At 42.2% G+C, this 19,941-nt stretch overlaps 1 protein-coding gene across 2 annotated transcripts; it reads left to right on the top strand.

Annotated features, from left to right (window-relative positions):
- The first annotated feature begins 3,590 nt into the window (after nt 1-3,590).
- MYLIP (myosin regulatory light chain interacting protein) lies at nt 3,591-19,444 on the top strand. 2 transcript variants are annotated; one of them, XM_086469136.1, is made up of 7 exons: nt 3,591-3,677; nt 4,814-5,004; nt 14,161-14,346; nt 14,968-15,165; nt 15,508-15,672; nt 17,401-17,824; nt 18,188-19,444. In XM_086469136.1, exons 1-7 carry the CDS (start codon nt 3,591-3,593, stop codon nt 18,275-18,277), a joined length of 1,341 nt encoding a protein of 446 aa, XP_086325262.1. In that variant the 3' UTR covers nt 18,278-19,444. The 2 variants fall into 2 exon arrangements, with proteins under 2 accessions (XP_086325262.1, XP_086325263.1); XM_086469137.1 differs by lacking the exon at nt 15,508-15,672.
- The last annotated feature ends 497 nt before the right edge of the window (nt 19,445-19,941 follow it).

Raw genomic sequence — 19,941 nt, 5'->3', positions numbered from 1 at the left:
GTGAGAAGCCTGTTGGTGTTCAGCTTTCCTAGAGAAGGGCAGGCTGCTGGTTTATGTAGGGCTACAGAAGCTCATCTTTTGTCTGGGTTATTGTCTCCCTCACAGTCTGTAGAACATACCTGTGGCACCAAGAGCTGGGATAATGCAGTACTTCCATGCATGTCTTTAATGTGACTGCCACCAATGGATGGTAAAGACAAATGAGAGGTACTTCTAAATACTGAATGATGAGCACATGCAGGAGCTGAGCAGTTCTAACCTTTTACCCTATAGCATAGTATTCTGTAGCAGTAAAGTATCCTGGATGTGATCAGAGTCCATACCATGGGCAACAAGCAACACAAGAGAGGATCTTAGAGAAGGTCTTGCATGAACATCTGAGTAAAAAGACTGTAACTACACTACTGGATTCCTTACAAGATGGAGCATCATGGAAATAGGTTGGAGGCAACTACCTGGGCAACCTTGTGAACAAAAATCTGTACAAGGAAAGGCATTACCCTTTATTTGAAACGAGGGTCAATATTGCCATGTCGGGGTCTAAATTCAAAGGTCTGGAACTTATTATTTCCCTTCTCCAAACAATGGGACTTCTCACAGGCCTTCCATTCAAATGTCAGACAAGGAGGCACTACAACTAATAGTTGCTATGTGAAGTAGGATGTGACCAACAGTGAACCTTGTAGAGGGATTACATCAAGGAAAAATAATCAACAAGTGTTAGGCAAGGAAATTTAAATATATTAATGGTTATAAGGTGAATGACACACAAATTGACACAACAGCAAAAGACTGACCCATAATAGAGATATGACTCCCATATAGCACATAGCATATGCCATGACATGCAGCACCGAGATGACATGTTGATAAACAATGTTCTTTTACAATGCATGAAGGGTAAACATCCATGCTGTGAGCAGTTTAACAGTGTACCTCGCTGAGTGTTGTTGATTCATCAAAGAGACCAGGCAGGAGACTGTAAGACATTTCAGTTTTTTCTCTCAGATAGAGCCCAAAGGGTTGCAACGGGCACTTGTCTCAAGAGCTGTCTCCTGTGTGCTAATGCAGGAATCGGTCCTTTACTCTCTGCTGTACAACATGAATAAAATATCACAGACAGACTGCAAAATGGAATGTATTTCTATGACAGCAGTGTCCAGATGACACCCTTGAAAAGAAATGCTTGTTTTACACAGGGCTTAACCAATCTGTGCAATTTACTGCCACAAGCTATTTTTGTGGCTTACAGTTTAGCAGATTTCAAAGCAGGGTAACACTTCTACAGACATAATAAGAACACCTGCATTTACATTAAGTCAGATAAAAGGAAAACCCAGAATGGATGTTAATATATACAGAAAAGTAAGATCTCTGGAACAAGAACCATCTGTTTCTATTTGTCTGGACAATGCCTAACACAAGGTGAACTGATTCCTAGTATACACGTAACAGGGATAAATAAGTAAAGGCTTATCTATTAGGTACAAGCCAACTTTAGCTGCTCAGTGCTAGAGAAAGTATACAAGCACATTATTTCACAATTACATAAAGATTTCTTGCATCTTCCTCTGTAACATCTGATCTGAGCTACTGTCAGGGAGAGGATATCAGAATACTAATGGCATGAGTCATCATGGCAGTGTTTGCATTTTTTTCCTTCATAACAACTCTAGGGTTCCTTTGATTATGACAGAAATATAGAAATCACATAAAATACCAGAACACTGCAATGTAGAGAAGTAAAACTAAGTAAAAGTAAAACCTTATTTCCTGCATCCACTGTAACAGAAACTGAAGAACAAGTGGAGAATACAGGGGTTTTTCCATACTAAAATATTTCGTGATTTTTTTGTTAGTGGCTAATCCCCTCATAATTAAGTCCTTCTCAAAGAGGGTTTCTTTTTTCCCCATAAAATCACAGAGTGAACATAATTCTGTGATTGCATCCATCTCTCTTTCATGTTATTTCCCTTTTTCTACCCTTCACTATGAGTTTGGTCTTTTAAGACTCTCAGATCTTCAACTTAAACACTATAGCATGAAAATCTGAGCTAGTAAATGTTCAGGTGAAATGCAGCACCATTCAGGTTTGACATCTCATGTCCTGACTCTTACTTGCCTCCTACTGCTCTGCATGGTTCAGAACTGAGCAGTCTTCTAGTTACACATGAACAAAATGGATAGAGCTCCATATCTTGTGTTTGCAGAGTTCTCAGCAGAACGAGCATCTATTCTGAGAGCTCCAAATTGAACCAACTAACGACCCTGAGAAGCACGGCAGAAATGCCCAAACAGAAGTAAATGCCGCCCACAGATGGAAACAAGTTAATATTCAGCTCTGCGGTGACCTTGCACTAGTGCTGTGGGTTATTGTTCTTATCCTTCGCTGCAGTTTCAAATCCCCACTTCCTCTCCTGATTCTTCCCCTGACAGCCTACTTGTTCCTCACCACTGCCCTGCTCAGCGCTTCTTTGATCTGCATTTCTTTTGGGGAACATACACAGCATGCGTTTTGTACTCAGTCCTCCCTGTCATTTCAATTTCCATTGTTAAAGCAGCCATAAACTACTTTACACACCTCGGGTCTGTTTGTCAAGCAAATACTTGTTAGGGCTCGCCTGGTGCAGGTGTTCCTCTCCTGGCCAGGAGACACCCACAAGCTTCATACCTACAGGGTTCAATGAGTGTAAAAGCTCAATTGTCCATCAGCGTGACAGTGCATGGAGGCTTCAATATCACTTGACCGGTCCTTCTTAAAATTTCCACATTTCCAGTGCTTTGCATGCGGCATAACACAAAGTTGGAGCAAGGCCAAAGAGAACATGGGAGAGAGAGAATTAATCCTCAGGTTATTTTCCCCTCAACTCCATGAAAAGGAGTGTTTGCAAAGCCTAGAGATGAGCAACGAAGATACGTGGTTGTGGCATAGCTCAGGGCAGCTCATTCTCAAATTAAGGTTGTAGACAGGCCCTGCCAGGGGGTTTTGGTCTCCGCCGTCGCTTTACTGCGATCTAACCGGACATAATTCCAGGGTGAGAAGTTCTGGGCTGTTGCAGGTGGCGGCGGATGAATATAATTTGTTGACGCTGGGTGCCAAAGACGAGGAGGGCCCCGAGGACCGGCTTCTCCGGGCGGCCAAGCCGGGCCGGGCCGGAGGACCCCGGGGAGTCCCGCGGGGAGTCCCGGGGGCTGCCCGCGGCCCTGCGCGCCGGCAGGGGGCGCCGGCGAGGGACGACAACAAACAGACCTCCCGGCCGCCGCCGTTTTCCCAGCGACGGCGGCGCTGATTGGTTGACAGCGGCGACCCGCAGCGATGAGCGGCGCCTCGTGATTGGTCTGCAGGTGCCGCTCCGCGGTGGGCGGGTGGGGGGGGGAGGGCGCGGACGGAGGATATATTTGGAGGGAGCGGAGCCGGCGGAGCTCCAGCACAGAAGGAGGGGGGCGGACGGTGGCCGCTAGCGGTCTTCGGGCGCGGGCGGTGGCCGTGGCAGTAGCTCAGCCTATAGCGACAGCTGCCATTCCGCAGCGGCAGCCGCTCCGGGTGTCCGTGGCAGCAGCAGCAGCAGCAGCGCTGGCTGGCCCCAGCCATGCTGTGCTATGTGACCAGGCCGGACGCGGTGGTGATGGAGGTGGAGGTAGAGGCGAAAGCCAACGGCGAGGACTGCCTCAACCAGGTGAGGGGCCGCGCTGCCGGGGCGCGGGGTGGGGAGGGGAACGGTGACCGTTGGGCAGCGCAGGCCGTTGGTGCCTGACGGGGGCGCGAGCCGGCGGGCGCGCGTCACCCCCTCTCGCCCTCCCCGAACCGCCACCGCGCCCGAGGCGGAGGGGGGAGAAACGATGGAGGAGCGCGGCCTGCCCGCTCGTGGCGCCCCCGGCCGTTGGCGGGGGGGGGGGGGGGGGGGGGGGCGCGGTGGCGCGAGGCAGGGCCGTGCGGCGGCGCAGCGCTGCGCGAGGGCGTCCGCCGCGGTGGGGGCGGGGAGCCGCCGTCCCCCCCCCCCCCCCCCCCCCCGCGGTCTCCTCCGGGGTTTCTTTCTTTTCTTTCCTTTTATCTTTTTTTACCCTTTTCCCCCTCCGTGTTGAGGCAGAGGTTGCTGCATCCCCCGCCTCGGCGCTCTCCGGCACTTCTCTCTTCACAGAGCGGTGTGGGAAGGGCAGGCCTCGGCCTCATCGCTGCAGCCTCTTCCGACTGTCCCCGGGGCTGGGGGGGTGGGCACGAGTGGGACCCACTGGGCTGGGGTGACGCCGCCCGGGAGGTGCCGCAGTGGTTCCCACGGCCTGCTTGGGGCCGTCCTGGCTGAAGCTGGTCGTGCCGGTGCCCTTTCGGTCGCCGTTCCTCGATGTGGCTGCGGCGGCTGGCGTGAGGATGCTGGGGAGAGCCAAGCGTGGCAGCCCAAGCCTGTTGGTGACATCGACATAAAACTTACGCGTTGTACTTTTTTTTTTCCTCTCCTTGTTTAGAAAGTGCGGTTGGCTGTGATGTTGAATAACAGGTACTCTTCTCTTTTGGAAATACACTGACCTTCTTCAGTGCCTGTCCTGGGGGTGACAAGGGGGGACGGAATTTGACCATGAAATTCCATGTGGTTTTCAGCTTGTGGAGAAATTCCCAGTTTGTTCTTAATATTTGGCTATATGCTGTTTTGTACGCAACTGAAAATCCAAGTAGTTTAAGTGAACTTTTGCATAAAGGTGCTTACAGCAGGATCCATTTTTTTGCTTTTTAAGTGAGCAGTCTGAAACCTTACTTGATTCAGGTGATGCTTTTTGTCATTGTGTTGTAGCCCCGTTATAAAGAACCTCTTTCTTTCAGGTTTGCAGAAGGCTGGGTATTATAGAAGTTGATTATTTTGGACTGCAGTTCACTGGCAGCAAAGGGGAGAATCTGTGGCTGAATTTGAGGAACAGGATCTCCCAGCAGATGGATGGTTTAGCCCCTTATCGATTGAAATTAAGAGTCAAGTTTTTCGTAGAGCCGCATCTGATCTTACAAGAACAGACAAGGTAAGGTAAAGAGGACTAAGTAATTTTATTATTTTGTTTTCGATTTCTGTAACTTAGGAAAGTTACATACTGGGTTTGTTTTATTCTGTTTTATGGTAATCTTGCTTGACTTCTCTGTGCGGTTTTAAAACCTTAGTGTTACTTAAGTACATTATTTCTTTTTTGGAAAAAAAAAGGAAAACTGGTAATAGTTTTGTGTAGGTACAGGTAAGTAATGAGTGTAGGTAGCTCCATGAGCACTTAGTGCTGGAAGTGGAAGAAATGACGCTACCAGTAGCAAATCATTTGTATGGTATTTGCATGTCCGATAGTAACCCCTGCTCAGTGGTGTTACTCTAGGTCGTTCTAAACCACTGCTACAGAAAGGCAGGAAACAATTCCTCCCACAGAGCAAAAAAACTTGCTGAGTTCCTTTTTGTCTGGTGTTATATTACAGTAACTTTCAAATAGCTACAGGCCCTTTGAGGCTACAAAAGAAACAGCTGTTTTGCTTCTGTCGGGAGTCCTCCTAGCTGGATTGTTATACTCTTAGCCAGTTGTAAGAATTAGTCATCTAGGATTAGCGGTGAACACTTGCTTTTACTGCTTGAGTTTGATTACAACATGAATTGTCATGGTGTTGTCTTTAAAGAAAACTGTGCATATATAAATATGTATATTTAATGCTGACCTTTCAACTAATTTTTCCTGTTAGCTTCAGATAGTACAATTAATATAAATGGGGCAAATTGAAATCTATAGAGCGTCTATATGATGATGCCAAAATATGTTTTCACTCCTCAGCTTAACTTGGTTCTTTCAGAATTAAGACCATGGATACAACATGGTGGTTCTGCACAGGATATTTGTCTAAAGAAGTTGGTGAGAAGCTGACAGCAGGATTTGGTGTTTGTTCACAGGAAAAAGGTTCTGAGTTAGGAGTATGCATGTCAATGTTGTTTCATTTTTTGAACTAATGTGCAGGGCAGAGGCTTTTGGGGAGCAGTGGTTTCCACTCATCAATCTGGTTGAAGTCTCTAGAACGCTGTGGGGTTAGACTATAGCTGTCCTATATAATAGCTTTAGTGAGGCAAACACATTCTGACCAAATCCCAGTTTTGGTACACCTTATTTTAGAAAAATAAATTCTACCATCTCTGGCATATCTTTGAGCTCTTTTTGAGTGTTTTCCTTAATGAAACCTTGTCTTCTTAGTTAATTATTCTCAATAAGAATAAAACCAAATAACAAAGGATTTTCATGTAGAACAAAAGGAGCGATGCAATTTCATACCTGATGAGGCAGAGGAGATTACCCTGAACGTGTTGCTTCCACACACAGACCACATCAGGGTGAATCTGAGGAAACCTAAGCTTGTATGATTGGTGTTTTTATGCTATCTTTGATGAATGTTCAACTTTAAGAGGTTTTTGCAGACATCTGTGTTCCTGCCTTCAACACTGTCAATGCAAGACTTGGCATGTTGTGCAAGTTAAGAGGGCTTGAAACTGGTGAAATGTAGCCCAAGGGCCTAACAGACAGGTTGTGTAGCTGGGATGTAGCAGAGCTGGTATACCTACATCAAAGCAGCACGCAGTTCTCCACTGTAAAGGTAGCTTTAAAAGGTTGTAGCGGGGACAAGCTTTCTTTTACACGTGGATTAAGACTGTTCTGAAACTAGTGTTTTTAACATACAGCTTTAAAATTGAGGCTCAGTCATCAGAAGACATCTATTCTGCTCTGGAAATACTTCTGATTTTGGAGAGCAAGAGGCATTTTAGTGGTATTTAATGTTGCTCTGTCTTGCAAACATGAGCAGTCCTGAGGCTTTAGCCAAGCTGTTTGGTCTACATACTGAGTATTTTTAGTGTTCTTGCTAAAACAAATACAAGTTGTAAACCAGTTTGCAATAGCTGGTGTTTAGTTGTGTATGCCCAGTAGCCTCTATCTAGCAGACCTAGAATTCTGTAGTGCCTGTGGTCAATGTGTATTTCTGTAGTGTTGACACTGAGTTTCAGTAATTTAGTCTTTTTTTCTGTTTGGGTCTGCCTGAGGATTTATGTATGCCCATAACTGTGCATTCATATTTAGTTTCCATGTAAGCATGTGTGGTATCAAGGGGAAGAAAAAAACCTAGTTAAACCTGTGATGGAACTCTAAATCAATAGGTATATCGTAGAATTGCAAGGATTAGCTGTACAGTTACAGCTGACACCTTGTTTCTTACCTTTACTTGCAGTCAGTGTGCTGACTGGTGAAGAAATAGTGATGGGTGTCCTTGGTTTCCAGAGCAGTTCTGTCCACAGCAGATGTACAGGGTGTTTCTGGCAGAGCTGTTTCCCTCTGGTCCCTGGTGAGAACGCTGAGGAAGTTCCCAGTCTTTTACTTGCTGCCTCTGACTGTTTTTACCTATAAATTTGGTGCATGTTGAGACTGCTTTTGAAATCTGGGAAGCTGCAAGTAATTCTAAATTTTGTTGATATGCTTCATTGTGATGATAATAGTGAATGTAGTGGCAGAGTTGTTACCAGTTTTTTTATATATACTCTGGAAACTTTGTCAGCCCCACTTGTACTGCTTTGCTAGAGATACTTGTCTTGCACTTAAATTTAAACCTCAGGTGTATATTTGTTTGTAGCAATTTAATGTTCAGGTTTCTACATGCTGTGTGAAAAGCTGATCTGGCAGCCTGTGCTTGTGCTATCTTTAATCAGTGTGCAGTCCCATGGAAGGTTGCAGCCTCATGCATTTTAATCTTCTTATGCAAGGGAGCCTTCTCCTGCCTGGTGCGAAGGCAGAGCAGGTTGTCATTGTACCTTTGGCCACTCGGGCAGCAAGCCACCTTCACAGAGCGCTTTGCGAATGGGAGAATTGCATGGGGGAAAGCCTTCGTACTATGCTTTCTTTCCTCTTACAGGGTTAAAAGTGGTTTGTTCTGTGGTTCTTCGGATCTCAATTTCTAATTTTTTTTGACTGCCTGGTACTGAATTTCACCACAGGATATTGTAGTTCAGCATTGTTTTCGGTGGAATGAAAGGGCTTCAGTGCAAGAATGCTATTCAAATTTAATCTGCTGCTGTCAACTAGAGTTTTACAAACAAGTTTGAAATGTGGACTTGTTTGGAGGAGTTTGAGTAACTATACATTTTTTAATGGAAAATCACATTGGCTTGAAAAAGGCTGCTGTCTTTTTGCTTAAAGATACATGTGGTGGTCCAGGACCTAGATCATAAGCTTTGGCTTATGTCATGTTTGGCTTTGCTGTTTTCTGTATTTCTTGGTAGGTAGTGCAACAGTTGGTAAAAGAAAAAGTAAGAAGTAGGGGTTTTGTCAGAACGATTTGTGGTTGGGTTTTGTATCGAATGTTAGGAAGTAGGGAATTACAGCGCTTCCTTGTACATGCGTTCGTTCCAGCGAGGAGCTGGGACTTGGAGGAGTGATTGTACTTCACTACTCGGAATTTTCGGACGACTTCGGCGGGGGGCGGAGCGGGGCCGGCGGGCGGAGCCGCGCTGCCGGGGACGGGTGGCCGCGGTGCGTGTAACGGCGGGCCGCTGGCCGGGAGTAACCCCGGCGGCGGGCGCTGCGCTGTGCCGGGCTCCCAGCTGCGCTCCGCCGCAGTCCCGGGGCAGAGAGCAGCTCCGCCCCGGCCCGCCGCGCTCGTCGGGAGGGCAGCCCGGAGCCTGCGGCCTCCCGAGCGGCCTGAGCGCTTGCCGAGACGCGCAGGAGGCCGAGTGGGTCGGGAGACCAGTGGCTTCAAGTCTGACAGGATAAAGGCAAAGCTGCACTGAGTGTGCAAGAGTAGCAATAATTTTGCAGTGAATCATTTTTTTTGAGCCATGTAAGATTTAACCATAGGTACTTCAAAACGGGCAGTTACTTGTCTTGTGCAATATGAGTGAGACTCCAACCCTCGTATGTGAGCCGTGACAACTTAAAACGTGTCAGATTCACACAAGCCATGCGATCTGATGAAGCATTCACAAGAGCTGTGTTTCCAGCCTTGAGATAAGTAATGTGTGTTTTGGAAGCTACTGAAAGCTCTGTGTGATGTTTGCTGGTATTTGAGTGATGTTTACGAAGTACACTGCTTTTGCAGTGTTACCCAGTTGTGTTGATGAATTAGTTAAAACTAATAACTGGCTTGTAAAATATTTTGAGTAGTTAGATGTGTAGTAGGTAGAAAATAGGAAAAACATCCTATCATCCTATAGCACAGGCTAGCTAGTGCTGCAATCATGGTATTTGTTACAAGGCAATGAAACAGCCTGCTGGAATAGACAGCAAGGTGAGTTTAAGGGATCTGTTTGTCAAAATCAGAGTTGAATTGCAGTTGGTAACTTCTCACACACTCTGCAGAGAGCAAATAAGAGCAAAGATACTGAGGAACATCACTGTAATTGCAATGGCTTTGTTCTTTCATATGGAGAGGCCTTAATTCTGCTTTTAAAAACAGAATTGCATTCTATAGATCTAGAGATCTTTATCAATATACTTTTAGGGAGAACAATTATGCCTCTTAATTTTGATTCCTTTGGACTACAGAGAGTTGTAAACTTACTTCATAGTAGGAAAGAGCCTTACCCTATGGTAGGGAGTGTCATACCCCAAAGAGAACAGACGGCTCCTTGGGATGTATCCTAAGATTCTTGTCAGTAGTCTGGCGAGAGAATGGGTTCTTTTGACTATATTTCTAGTTTAGGAATCATGAGTCACATACAGATATTTTTATTGGTAAAGAATTGGGGTTTGTCACTCTTTCCACTGACAGCTAAGTTTAGAGCTTAAAACTCTAGATTTCTATTTGCCCTGTTTTCCCTTCTTGATTAAAAAAGTAGTAGGAACAAAGTTTTCAGTGCAGAACTTTGATTCCTAATGCATGTAACTGTCTTCAGTGAGTTAAGAGAAATTAAGCTTGTATTACATATACTCCACACTTCCCATAGTACTTATTTTGTGGGGTTGTTATTGCTGGTTCAGTTGGGCGAACACTAACTGGGTGATCTGCCTCCTGTAGGAATTTCATTCCAGTGAAATACTGATATCCATTTCTGGTAGTGGTGTTCAATGCAGTCAGCCTGCATAAATAGCTTCAGAGGGAGGCAAAAAGCAATGATGTGGTATCTGGGTTTGACTTTGGTTTGGTAGCTGTAGTTTTTTGTAAAATGGGCCAGCTGCTGTGAAAGCTCCTTGTAACCTCCCGTTTCTACAGCATTTGTATCAAATTATTTATGTGCAAAAAAAATACCTTAATCACACTTTACATTTGATTTTACTGAATGTTTTAATATGCACATAGAACTTCAATTGTATGAAAAGCACTGGGGCAAAAACAAGGATACAAAATTAATATAAAATCAGCAGTGTAACTAGTGCTTGAAGAATGCACGTGATCCTGTTCTAATTCTAAAACTGCTTTTTCTTTGGAAAGGAAGAAATTCTGCCTGGGTGGTGACTAATGAAGTACAGCTTTGGCAAACTGAATGCTTTGTCCTCTGATCAGTATTTCTATGTACTGTTTTGAACTACCAAACTCAAAGGAAACCTTCCATGGTTGAATATACAGGAGTATCTAACCAGCATGAATTCTGGGGGGAAATTGAGGCTGTTCTAGGTTATATAGGCTGTCTTTTGTACCAATGCTGAGCATACAACTTGGGCTACAAGTGCAATGGAAGATTCTGTTTGTTCTTAAAGCTGCCAGTAGTTGTTCAATGTCCTAATGTGTCTGGCAGGAGTTAAGATGACTGGGAGCCACAACAAGTGAATGGTAAAGTTCAGAGTTGTGAAGACTTGTTTTCTATGAAGATGTAAAGGTGAAATGAAACTTTGGCAAGAGTAGTAACAGCTAAGAGAATATTGAGGCAGGGGTAGGGAACATACCTCTTGCCTAACTTGAGTTACTTCTCAAACTTGTAACAGGTAATATTAATGTGGTGTGTAACTGAAGTGGTGAATGATGCAGAAACAAAACCAATTTGTTTCTTCCATGGTGGTTAAACTGGCACGTTACCACTAGTGTTGCAAATGTAACCTGAGAGGACTTCAGTTACACACAGTTCAGTTTACAGTTTTAAAACAGTTCATTGTTTTAAAACTTGCTTGGTAAAAATTCTGTTAAGCATAAAATACTAACACTGAAATAATTCTTTGAAAAGCCAAGTACCATTTTACTGTACAACCTGAGTATTTTTAGAGGTGGGAAAAGCTTTAACAATGTGTTTATTGTTTCTAGATATTCCTAGAGAGAGAAGGGACAGTGGAGTAAGTGCTATTAAGTGATTAGGTCACAATCTAACTTACAAAAACTTGCATAAATACTTTCTGGTAGCTTAACAGAATCTGTCATACAGCCAGGTTTTCTACAGTTGATCTGTTGGGTCTTTTAGACTTTGCAGAATTAGATAAGGAACTGCCTCAAGGCTCCTAATGCTTTAGTTTCGCTTGACTGTATTCAACAATAAAAGCACTTTGTTCTGCCTTTCTGTTTAAGGATCAAAAGACTTTAGTTTTGTGTCAAAAGAAAAAATCTGCTTTTATAATCAGATTCTGGCTGGTGTCATGTTTTGAACATTGAAGGGGGATGATTTTGCAATGGATATATTAATACAACTCTGCATAAGTGCAGTCTTAGGCTGGATGGGCTAATCAGAATCTACACTAATCAGAATTACTTTTTCAGGTGTATAAAATGTTTGCAGCACTCATGGTATTTTTAAATCTCTAGATACTTTTCCTTTTTCAAGCATGCTTAAGGACTTAAAAACCACAATGGTGAATTTGCTACTTGAACCTTGATTCAGGGCAGCTGCTGTATTAAGTCATTCACTGTCATTCAAAACCTCATTACACTGGCAGGCTGTTGGTTAACTAGTTCCTGACCTATTATGGGTGCAGTTTAGGCAGTGGGCTTGGGCCAGCAATGGTGTTTCTAAGTGCAGACCAATGACTGTGAGATGGACTGTTAAATATGGCTGTTTTTCTCTGACTCAACAAAATAGCTTACCATAGTGTAAGCCAGGACATGAACTTGCATAACTGTAGTTACTTTGCACTAACTGTCCCTTACGCAGGCCATACTTTGTCCTCTTTATCAGAAAAATGCAGAGTAGCTTGGTTTCTGTGAGATGTTTTCCCTTATGTGATTTGAGACAGTTATGGGAAGTTACTGCATGTTAGCTGGTGTGATGCACCCTGTACCTTAAAGTTGGTTGTCTACCAATGTCGTTACTGGCTTTTTAGTAATGGAATGTGACAAGCTGTGCCTCTGTTGTAGTTGTTTCTGTAATGCATCTGCATTTGCAGGAGTGGTCTTTTGTTTTTCAGCTCCCCTCTTGATGTCAATAAGGCCTTCCCAGCAAGGTGTAGTCAGTACTATTGTATGCATAAAATAAGCTGAAGATACAAGGTGTGGTAGTTGTAAACGTGTCAGCTAATGAGAAGAAAATTGTCATGATATTTCTTTGAAATACTGTATGTGTAATTAGTATGTTGTTACAATGACTGGAAAACCTGCATGAAAAGCCATTTATGATTGGCATTAGGGAAATGCCTACTGTTTGACTGTATTTTGGTTTAGTAATTCATCAATTTTGATTTGTGGACTGAGCCTCAAAAGGAGTGTGTACAACCTATGCATTCTAAAAGCCACAGATAGGCTATTCTGTGACCCAAGCCAAAGGAGTTGTGAATTAGGAAAGTAGGAGAAAGGGATTGGAGCAGATGTTTGTGACTTTCTCCAAGAAAAGCCTAAACAAGGAATAACCTGCTACCAGTGGAGACTACTGCCTGAAGTTCTGGTCCTCTTGCTGCCTAAACTTGTGTCCTGCATAGAGTGAGGATATTAGCTTGCACCAGATCCCCACTACAACTGCTGAAGTATAGATTGATGTCTAAACATCAGTGATGCAATTAAGTACTTGTGTCACAACTGCAATGAAGCTCTAGCATGTCCTGAACTGCTTGCAAAATGAGGTGTTGAGCTCTGACTAGCTGCAGGAAATGGACTGTAGGGCAGCTTATGAGAACTGAAAACCTATTTTTTCCTGATTGCAAAAGTTCTGGATACAGAGCATCTCTTGGGCCAGCATTTTCTTAGCTGCAGCAGTTACCATAGAGCTGAGAATGAACACAAATTTTGCAAGTATGTGTAAGATAGCCAGAATTGCTGTTGGACAGAAAGCTAATCACTTACTAGCATCTTGAACTTCAGTGTTGAGTGGCTCAATATAGCTTTTTAAGTAGGTTACATTTTACTTTTTCTAAAATTAAGTGTAAATGTCCCATTACTGTGAAAGCTAAGACACATTCCTGTGGGTACTACGCTTCATTTAGTGAAACATTTCTATCCAGTCATACATAATTACTTCTGTGTCTGGTTTACATAAATATGTTGAGTCTTAAGAACAAATGCTATGAAATTTTTGTCTTTGAGGAGGGGTACGGATGTGTTTGTAAAAGTTAAGGTAGGCTTTAGGGGAAATTAGCAGGCTGCTGTAAGTGTTGGTGGAAACCTTGATTTGTTGAATTAACTGACCTGTTAGGTAATTAAGAGCAGCTTTGTGAATTTTCCAGCTAGTTGTCAAACCTGCCTTGATCCAAAGTGTAAAGGTTGGTCTGACAAATGTTTACGCAGTAGATGTTTTTGTATTTTATTCCACAGTGCCTCTTTAGATGGTTCAAGTTACTGTATAATCATGGCAGTGGCAAAAGCACCATCTTCCCTTGGACTGTGGTGGCAGAGGCATTGCAGCTATGTGGGGAAGGTGTGGCTTCTCCTGCTGCATGATAGATGTGGGTATGCTGTCTTGGCTGCTCTTCTGATTTGCTTTTCTGAAAAGCAGAATAATTTGGAAATGGCAACCAAAGAAATTTAAACTTAGGAAACTAATCCAAATATTTCACTGATATTTTACTCAATTGAAATTACTAAGTGCTGTTAAGAGTTAAAGGAGTTCTTAGTCTTAAGAACATGATACTAAAGTGTTGACTTCTTTTAATAGTGCTTTTAGACACAGTCTGCAGTTGTAGCCTCATCTTTAAGTGTGAGGAGTAAGGTGGAGGCCCTTTTCTTTCCCTTGTGCCAGACTTCCTCTACTTAGTATGTTCATTGTAGGTTCTTGATTACAAATTTCTTCTAACATTTTATATAAGCAGACATTTCTGATTCAATTTCAGGCATATGTTTTTCTTGCATATAAAAGAAGATCTTCTTGCTGGTAATCTTCAGTGTTCTTCAGAGCATGCAGTTGAACTTAGTGCATTGTTGGCACAGATGAAGTTTGGAGACTATAACCAGAACACTGCCAAGTACAATTATGAAGAGTTGTGTGCAAAAGAGCTTACCACTACCATTTTGGAGAGGTAAAAAGAGCACAGTGGTATAACATCCTTTTTGGAGACCAAAAGCATAAGGTTTTGTTATGCCCTTAATTGCTGATGCTGTAGTGTATCTTGTAGTGTTAAAAATAATTTAGATAGCTATAGGTAATCTAAATACATGGAGTAGGATAATCAAGTTGCAAGTGTGTCTTAGACCTGTACAGCTGAAAAAGTAATAAGAATTTATCTGGCTTAGTACTCTTAAACTGAGAATTAAACAAATTCCCAAATACCTGTACAGCTCAGTTCCTGAATATCAAGAAACTGTGTCATGTCTTTTGGTAGACTTCATTTTTTTAGTTACAAACTTTGTGGTTGTTCAGGTATTGCGAGTGGTGGGGGTGGGGGGTGGAAATGTTACTTGTAAAGCCTTGATTACATGTAGCTTTTTAATTTTTAAGGAAATACATAGTATTGTCTCCTGAACATTCTGAGGATGCTTTGGTAATTCTTAATTCTTTCCAGTTCATGATTACTGAAAGTCTCTATAGCCAGATAAAGCAGCTCAGGAGCATTTAATAATCTTAGGCCATCTAAAAACCCATGTTAAGCTGCTGACAGTAATGGCATGTCCTTGATTTTTTCACCTGTCCTTATCTACAGCATTATTGCAAAGCACAAGGAGCTAGAAGGTCTAAGCCAGGCTTCTGCTGAATACCAGGTTCTACAGATCGTTACAACACTGGAGAACTATGGGGTAGAGTGGCACTCAGTGAGAGATAGTGAAGGGCAAAAACTCCTTATTGGCGTTGGACCTGAAGGCATATCCATCTGTAAAGATGACTTCAGTCCTATCAACAGGTATGTGTTTTGTGGAACCATTTTAATCTTCTGTTTTTCAGAGGTACTGAGCATGCCTCTAGCTCTTACATACATGAAACGTGAATGAAACTGCTCTGAGTTACTAAAAGGAGCTGTTGGAATGTAGGGTCTGAGGACACTACCCGCTTATAATCAAGACAAATGGGCCTTAATACTCTTGATTTTTGTGTGTGTGTGTTTGGGGTGGCATCTTTGGTCCAGCATTACAGACAACAGTCAGAATCACGTTATTGTGACTTCTGATAAAGTGCACCATAGTAGTTTGTGCAAAATGCCTTTATCCTTAAGCTAAATAACCTTTCTTTTTCTATTCATTGGTAGGATTGCTTATCCTGTTGTTCAAATGGCAACTCAGTCTGGGAAGAATGTGTATCTGACTGTAACCAAGGAGTCTGGTAATAGTGTAGTTCTCTTGTTTAAGATGATCAGTACAAGGGCAGCAAGTGGACTCTACAGAGCAATTACAGAGACTCACGCATTTTACAGGTCAGTGTTGCCACTAGAGCCCGCTGCTGCTGCTCCTCTCCACAGTATTTAAGTGCTTAAGCAGCCAGCAGTCTGACTGTACTTCAGACATTCTCTGCAAAATTTCATTGTCTTTGCAGCCTCTGCTTTCCTTTTAAGTGAAGAAGCCAAACAAGTTTTTGCTCCTTTCCATTTTGGGGGGTGGGAGTACAAGACAAGTAAGAAAAATTTCTCAGTCTACCACTATGAACAACAAGACTTGAGAATATAAAGTTACTGTGTTCTTTGATACCTCATAAACAATACATACTTTTTTCCCTATATGAGAGAAAGGACGAGAGTGCAAAAAAGATTCTGTCCTTCAGAAAATGTAGGTGTAGCTCATGCACTTGTATTCCTTGTTTCTCCTTTATTTGGCTCCTCCAGTTGCATACAGAGGTTATCTGTATGCCACCTTCCCCTCCCATGTATTTAAATCTTCCTGCAGTTCCTCTGTCATTGCTCACATGCCCAGGATTTTGTTTCATGCCAGCAGCTATCCATTGTCTTTATCCTATTGCTCTTTGAGGTCAGGCTGTTGTAATCATTTGTTGATGGATGATTTTTTTTAAACCCTTTTTCATTCCTATTGTGAGGTTTAACACTGAGCAGTAGACCTGTCAGTTCTGTCATAGACAGTGTTTTCTTTAACTACCACATATCCATTTCAGTTACTTTGTAAGATAAGAAATGGACTTAAAGCAGAGGAAAGTAGATAACTAGGCAAAGACCTGTCCAGTGTCTGAAATCAGTTACAGCAGTTAATGTCTAATTGCCTTTCTAACCACTGCAGCTAATCAGCAGCTCACTGCTTGTTTTGTGAGCCTGATGTTAAGCATGTCTTGTTCTGTTCTGTAATGATATGCCTTTGCACTGCTGGTTTGCCCTCTTTGTACTTTTATCAGGCAATTAGTGTTATATAACTTAGTCTGAACTTTTTGATCTTTGTCTCTGCTTGTAACTTCTTCTGTCCTTTGCAGTTTGTGGTTTAAGCAGGACTTCAGCCAGGCAATAACATTTGCCTGTAAGCTTAGATCTGGACCTCAGGCTTAGTGAGGCTGTGGTCTTTCTGTGTTGGTGTGTTCTCTCCTAGGCTGCCTAGAGAAGTAATGTGCCTTAATAGGCTTCTGCAGATCTATGTCACTGAAATATGACAGGCATGGTTAGGGTAGCGGAAATACTCTGTGGCAAATACAAATGGCTTAATTTTCTACACTGTATTTACACTGGTTCCCTTCAGATGATGTAATACTAGTACACAAAGTACTGAGTAGAAATTTGGTTAAAGACATTACTTGACTCTCTGCTAAAAATTTGAGAGCCTGTCTAAAGGAAGAGCTGTTATGCCAAAGACTGGAATTCTTTAATGCAGTGTTTGGAAATGACCATGTAAAGGTGTTGCCAGGCTGAGCTGTGGATTAAGTAAGTGTTGGCTGTTTATATTGGCATAATGCCTTAAGTCCCTTCCGTAGGCTTGACTCCATTTTACTGGATGCTTCACATTTTTGGAGATGTAAAATAACTGTCACTTTTCCATTTTACGGAGTAGAGCTGCCATGCAAACAACATTCAAGAGCTTAAATACTACCTCAGACTGCTCAATTTCCTTTAATTTTAGTGATGTTACTTCAGCTTTGGGAACAAATGATTGTAGGGATAGGTTTATTGGTGTTAACTAACCAAGTTTTCATTTGTCCTGTTGCTTTATAGGTGTGACACTGTCACCAGTGCTGTCATGATGCAGTATAGTCGAGACTTGAAGGGCCACCTAGCATCTCTGTTTCTGAATGAAAACATTAATCTTGGTAAAAAATACGTTTTTGACATTAAAAGAACATCAAAAGAAGTTTATGATCATGCAAGGCGAGCTCTTTATAATGCTGGCATTGTGGATCTTGTTTCAAGAAGTGACCAAACCCCACCAAGTTCCCCCCTTAAGTCTTCGGAAAGCAGCATGAACTGTGACAATTGTGAGGAGGGTCTTAGCTGCCAACAAACAAAAGCTCTGCAAGAGAAGCTGCGGAAGCTAAAGGAGTCCATGCTGTGTATGGTGTGTTGTGAAGAAGAAATAAACTCGACCTTTTGTCCCTGTGGCCACACAGTATGCTGCAAGACCTGTGCTGCCCAATTACAGGTAATTGCAGTGCCATTAGGGTGTGAGTTACCAAATACATGGAAGTTTTTGCTTTCTGTGTACTTAAGTCATGGATTAATATGTTTATGTTGATATTCTAGTAAAACTTATTTTTAAAATTTTGTTTCTGGTAAACTAGTTCCAAAGAATGTTTTGTTTAGATGTGTCTGAAGATAAGTATTAGCTGTGCTAACTTAACTTGCAGCTAATTCTTACCCTCACGGCATGTTTCTCATGATACCATGTTTTAAATATGGACATTATGGGAAAATGCTGGTTTTGTGTACATGGAGGGAAGTCTCCAGTAAGTGTAGAGACTCTCAGTATGATATAAACTAATTTCATAATGTTTTTCCTTTCCAGTCATGCCCTGTTTGCCGATCTCGTGTAGAGCATGTCCAGCATGTGTACTTGCCAACCCACACCAGTCTTCTCAATCTGACTGTGATATGATCTACGTACACACTTTAAACCCATCATGTACTCTTTAAACTGCACTAATATGAAATGCAACCATTGATTGTGAAGAAGGCAATCACTCTGGCACCTATCCACGATCAAAAGCAAAAATACTGCATTTGTTAACATAAATATTCTTTGTTCAGCATGTCCAAAATGGTTTGGGACATCTTTTGAGAGCAGAAGTGTAATCAATTTGTATTACTGAAAAGGAGAATGATGTGTAAGTTTGTAGCATGGTGGTGTTGCCACAAAGCTTGGTAACCCTGGAGAAACATGGTGTACACATGCTGATACACCCAGAGAGAGCAATGCAGCCTTTTCTTTTACACTCTCTGAATCCTTTTTAGCACAGTCACTCCATTTATTTTAATAGTTAGACTAGCTTTTACAAGTATCAGTTTAGAATGGCTCATAGTTTCTGCTTTTAGTAAACTGCTTTAAAGAGGAGAGAACTTCTTTTAAAAAAAGTTGGTTCTTAAAGTTACAAGGCTTCATCAAGCAGCTGTATTTAACTTGGAGTTCTATTAAATAGAAAGCCGTTCTGAGAGAATAGCTGTGGAAGGGTGGGACAGGTTTGTTGACCTAAAAGTGTTGAGGGTGGGTCAGGGGAATCTTCTGGCTGGCTGTGTCCTGTGGAAGCACTGTTCCAAACTGCATTCCCAGCTCTCAGTGGGCAAGGTACTCCCGGGTTTCCCACATCTGACTTGGCTGGTGGTCTCGGGAGCTGCAGTCAGCTGCCCTTTAAATTGGCTTTATTTTTGGAGACTGATTTTAAACTATTAAACATGTACCATTAATTTCTAAAATGAGGGTTGTGTACAATTTTAAACGCTTTCTTCGGTTAACATCTTTATTGGGTAGGTCACTTCCTGCTAAGATGTTTTTAATCTCCACCCCCCTACTTGGGCATTTTAGGCTCTGGTTTCCTAGTGTATTCTCCAGGGTACAGAGGGAACTAGAGACCATGTTTGGGTGCAATACTGGCTTGAAGCTAGAAAAGTACACTGTCACTTTACTGAAATTTTCTGACTATACTTTTCATATTGCCTTAATGTAGCAGTAATGTGTGTTTATGCATCTGTTTCTTTGCACAGACATTTTGTCAAAATATTAAAACTCTACTTTTTTATGACACATTAGCATATAAACCTTACTCTAAGAGGGTATTTATTTTTTCACTTTGTAAAGAAAATTTTGTTTCCTCATGAAGCAAGAGCTTTGTCCTATATCATAGGCAACTTCTGTCTTTTTATATTCAGATTAATAAAGGACTTTAAAAATCTACTTTGTTATTGAAAAGACTTTTGATTTATGTTCTTAAATTCAACTGAACTGAAAATAGTGAAGTATTTTCATTTTTACAGTCCTGAATGTTATGTCATGTTTTAGGGGTTATGAAGCTTCCTTGGGTGCATATGAATTTTAAGGCAGGGGAAGAAAACTGACATGGTATAACCACCTTTGTCTGGGCAGTGTACTTTAAACAGCTGACATTTCAGCTGCAAAATAGCCTTCAAAAGTAACTTTGGGAAGAACTTTCCTACTGTAAATTGCCCCAAATACACGGGGTATATTCCAGTGAGAGCAGAGAAATGAAAAAATGCAGCTTGAGACTAGAGAGTTGGCATTTGGGCAGTCCTGCCTAGGAAAGTTTA

Source organism: Leptosomus discolor, chromosome 8 (genome assembly GCF_034619465.1).
Source record: "Leptosomus discolor isolate bLepDis1 chromosome 8, bLepDis1.hap2, whole genome shotgun sequence".
In the NCBI taxonomy this organism is placed as follows: Eukaryota; Metazoa; Chordata; class Aves; order Leptosomiformes; family Leptosomidae; genus Leptosomus; species Leptosomus discolor.
The sequence above is the reverse complement of the archived record's forward strand: the minus strand, read 5'-3'. Positions and strand labels throughout refer to the sequence as shown.